General features: G+C 44.8%; 1 protein-coding gene across 1 annotated transcript; it reads right to left on the reverse strand.

Annotated features, from left to right (window-relative positions):
* Nucleotides 1-809: 809 nt before the first annotated feature.
* On the reverse strand, nt 810-3,989 carry LOC121939201 (synaptophysin-like; the record flags this gene model as incomplete). Its single annotated transcript, XM_042482284.1, has 4 exons — nt 810-1,001; nt 1,130-1,328; nt 2,217-2,341; nt 3,924-3,989. Coding segments are annotated over 4 exons (582 nt in total), but the record flags the coding sequence as incomplete, so codon positions are not given.
* Nucleotides 3,990-4,679: the final 690 nt, after the last annotated feature.

The raw sequence follows: 4,679 nt of genomic DNA on the forward strand, positions 1-4,679 counted from the left end.
TCCGTTAAACTGGAACCAGAGCTCCACTAAACTGGAACCAGAGCTCCACTAAACTGGAACCAGAGCTCCACTAAACTGGAACCAGAGCTTCGTTAAACTGGAACCAGAGCTCCACTAAACTGGAACCAGCGCTCCATTAAACTGGAACCAGAGCTCCATTAAACTGGAACTGGAGTATCATCACCTCTGTTCTATTTAGTTCAGTATTTCAGGCCACGTTTAGATGAAAATGAAAGAAAAAACTATCAACAGAACAGTCCTTCCTTTGCGTTTAAAGAAAAATTGCGGTTCATATGATAACACTGTGAAAACCATCCTCGTGCACACTGATCCACAAAAACAACCAAAAATGCTGTAGTCTGCACGCCAGTGAGGGTCTGAGGACAGAGGGATGTCATATGCTGTAAAGCCCTCTGAGGCAAACTGTGATTTGTGTAAGTCTGACTTGAAGCTGGCCAGTCCAGTAGCTGGCAGTGTATCTTTGTAATGACACACCACAGCAGAAAACCACACGTCTGTGCGCACAGGCCCTCTTCTACAGAGCAGTGAGTAGAAACAGACAAAAAGATGCTGGTGAAAGCACGAGAAGTGACAGAATGAAGTGGGACTGTTTCTTTGAGCGACACTGGATCATACAGTCCGCCGTTGTTGTTATTGTCGTCCTCCTGTTCGCCATGGCTGTTTGTCTGAAACGTGAAGTGTCGTCTCCGACAAGATCTGCGTGTCGCCAGTTTCCACAGGGACAGAAGGGATGCCGTTTTCAAAAGATGACACTCTGGTTCAGCCCTGACCTGCACTGATGCTCTTACCACCGAGGTGTTGAGTCCGGACACCACCGGGTCGTGGACTTCACGGCAGTGGTTCCCTTCAGCCTCACAGGCGGGAATCATGGTGATCACTTTGTCCGGGTCGGTCGCCGTCTTCACATCAGACAGACCTTTAGCCCACGCCGCTGAGCTCACCAGCCACATAAAGGCGAACACTCCTGTCACACCCAGGTCCTGATCACACACACACACACACACACACACACACACACACACACACACACACACACACACACAGAGGTCAGCTGTCAGGTCAGCTGTCAGGTCAGCTGTCAGCAATGGCGTCAGGTGTGTAAACTCACGATCAGCGGGCCCTTGTTGTTCTCCTTGTACTTGTCGAAGAAGAAGACGTAGATGCTGAGTGCCGCTGTAGAGTAGAGGAAGGCGAAGACGCCAATGGTGACGAAGAACTCAGCCGAGGAGGAGTAGTCACCGACCAGGAAGACCTGCTGTTTTTCGGGGCCCATACAGGTGGGGGCCTCAAAGTACACCTGGTGGAGTCTGAGACAGAGACGGAAAGTTGACCTGAGCTGCTGTGATGATGGAGAGCAGCGTGACCTCTACAGTCCCTGTCACACCTGAGAACCTGAACCCAGCCAGACGCCACCTGCAGGAGCCGTGTGGGAGAACATACATGTTGGAGTCAGCCAGACCGGACGTGAACCGGACTTCACCCTGCAGCTCCGGTACAGAGCTCAGGTGTGACCGGTCCTGGTTGCACTGATGATGCACTCGATGCCAACTTCTACTGTCGTTATTAAGAGTCATGCCTCTAATATTAATATACACACGTGACTCTTGCATGTAACATCACATGCTATCATGAATAACATTTATATCTATCACTATTATTATATGTTATGTTATTTTTACTGTTGTTGCTGTGCACACCCCCCCCCCCTCCCCATTCTTATGTATCACTTTGTCATTACTGTAATTCAATCGTTATTTACGACATCTATTGCACGTCTGTCCGTCCTGAAGAGGGATCCCTCCTCAGCCACTCTTCCTGAGGTTTCTACCATGTTTCCCCTGTTGCAGGGTTTTTGGGGGGAGTTTTTCTGTAGATGATGTGAGGGTCTAAGGGCAGAGGGATGTCGTACGCAAAGACCGTCAGAGTCTGTGAGTTCAAGCTGAAGCCAAAATCTTCAGACAAATTCAAACAACAACAGAAACTCTGACGTTTATGACCAAATTATGAACCGGCTACGGGGCAGTGGTGCAACCCCTGTCACACCCTGACTCCTACCGAGGCTCCGCCCCTCACCCACAGCACACCTGCACTACGTCCTGCAGGTGAAAACGCCTCTTACACAGACTGTCTGCTGCTGTGTGACAGAAACACTGTGGACAGTGTCCCCAGGTCATGTGAGCGGTTAGTGCACTGACCTGAAGGGATACTCAAACTCCACCTCTATCCTCAGGTCGCTGTATGTCTTATTCTTACAATCCACCGCTATCCGGAACATCCCAGAGTAACTGCCACAGGTGGAGAAGGCAAAGATGGCGAAGAACTGCAGGAAGAGGAACAAAACAAAGACAGAAACTGGATTTAATGCAGAGATCCTTCAGTTTCTGCTCCAACAGCACAGTGACTCACCATCATCATTATCACCATCACCACCATCATCATCATCATCATCACCATCATCACCATCACCATCATCACCATCACCATCATCACCATCATCATCATCATCATCATCATCACCATTATCATCATCATCATCATCATCATCACCATCACCATCACCATCACCATCACCATCACCACCATCACCATCATCACCATCATCATCATCATCATCACCACCATCACCATCACCATCACCATCATCATCATCATCATCACCATCATCACCATCATCACCATCATCACCATTATCATCATCATCATCATCATCATCATCATCACCATCATCATCACCATCATCATCATCAACTTGTTTGTTTGATTGTTTTTTTTATTTTGTCTAAGCAGTTTTCACGATCTAAAGTCTTAAATTTGGGCATATGTCAGGGCGGGACTGCTGTCATTAGCAGGTTGTCAGTGAGGCGTTGCTTCAGTCTGAGTCAGATCCTGTCCTCACGCCTCCACAGCTCCAGCCCTCTTCTCACTCCTGCCTCCCAAACCACAGGTTGGCTGAAGGCTGAAATGCCAAACTGGAGGCTTCAGACTGGGAGTCCACAAACCAGAGGATGACCTCCTGGTAGCTGGATCTGGTGTTATTTACAGTCTGCGCTCCTGACCTTTCCTCTAGTGTCACCATAAGGACGACATTTGTGATTTTTAGAGATAAAGCTCGACTCCTATTGGACTGGTCGGCATGAAGTTTGATTCAGATATTCAGGATCACTGTGATCACTTCAGGATAACTTCAGCAGAAGACAAGTCTGACTCCTCAGATACTTTGATCTGTGACTAATACTAACACTTAAACATTACAAACCAAAACATTTCAGTAATTTGGTAAACATCTTCAGAATGTTTCACAGTGTTTGGGGAACATTATGGGAACACTGACAGCAGAAACTTTTCTGTAGTGTGGGTACATTTTCATTATGTTTTAGAGTGTTTTGGGAACATTTTGGGAACATTGACAACAGAAACATTTTAGTGGTATGGTTACATTTTCAGAATGTTTTAGAGTTTTGGGGGAACATTGACAACAGAAACATTTCTATAATATGGTTAAATTTTCAGGTTGTTTTAGAGTGTTTGGGAACATTTTGGGAATATGGACTGCAGAAACATTTCTGTAGTATGGTTGAATTATCTTTACGTTTTAGAATGTTTTGGGAACATTTTGGGAACATGGGCAGCAGAAACATTGCTGTAGTTTGGTTAAATTTTCTGCATATTCTGGAACATTTTGAGAATGTTTTTTAAAGAAGTTTTTTTTGCAGCTTTCTTAGGACATATTTGGACATATTAGGACATATTGTTGAAAACATTTTTAGAACATTTGAGAAATGTTTCCAGATGACTAGGAAACATTTTCACGATGCTTCCGGGACGTGTTGTGAGGGGCGATGAGGTGTTTGTGCAGCAGAGAGATGCTGATGTTGTTGGACGTGTCGCTGTGATGAACTCACCCACTGTAAGGCCTTAATGAAGCCCAGAGGAACCTTCAGCACCCTGAACTGACCCTGGGCCACCAGCTGCACACAGACACAGCAGATGGTGTTCATTATTATTCATTCATGAATCCTCAGAGCTCCCCTCCAACCAGCACGCAGAGCATCTCATCACAAAACAAACAACATTAACATTGATTTTAATAATAATACAAAAAATACAAACATAAAACAATAATTCATAAAACACCAAAATATTTAATTATCACATTCAAAACAGAAACAAAACTTTGTGCGAGCATTATTTTAAAGATATTTTGAGAAGAGAGTAATATGTTCATATATAATATTCACACAGTAAAACGGAAACAGTTATAGAAATACATAATGTTCCACATGTGACAATAACGCTGTGAGTAAGACAACAAAAAACAAAACTAACCATTGGCACCGGCCTGCGGGTTTGAAGGGATGTTTTCTTTAAAAACCACCAGAAAATAACAAAATAATCGGCAAAACTTTATCAAGAAAAAAAAATTCCCCCAAATTTTTAAAGAAAACAAAAAGTCAAAGAAAAAGCCAAAACATTGAAAGAACAAAACAAGGTCGGCCCAGAAACATTGAATCTGTGGAACCGGATCAGACAGACCCGCAACATAAACAACATCAGCATCAGCAGGAAACCCTCCTCCTCCTCCTCCTCCTCCTCCTCCTCCTCATGCTGCCATTTCACACACACACACACACACACACACACACACACACACACACACA

Source organism: Plectropomus leopardus, unplaced genomic scaffold (genome assembly GCF_008729295.1).
Source record: "Plectropomus leopardus isolate mb unplaced genomic scaffold, YSFRI_Pleo_2.0 unplaced_scaffold4325, whole genome shotgun sequence".
Lineage (NCBI taxonomy): Eukaryota > Metazoa > Chordata > Actinopteri > Perciformes > Serranidae > Plectropomus > Plectropomus leopardus.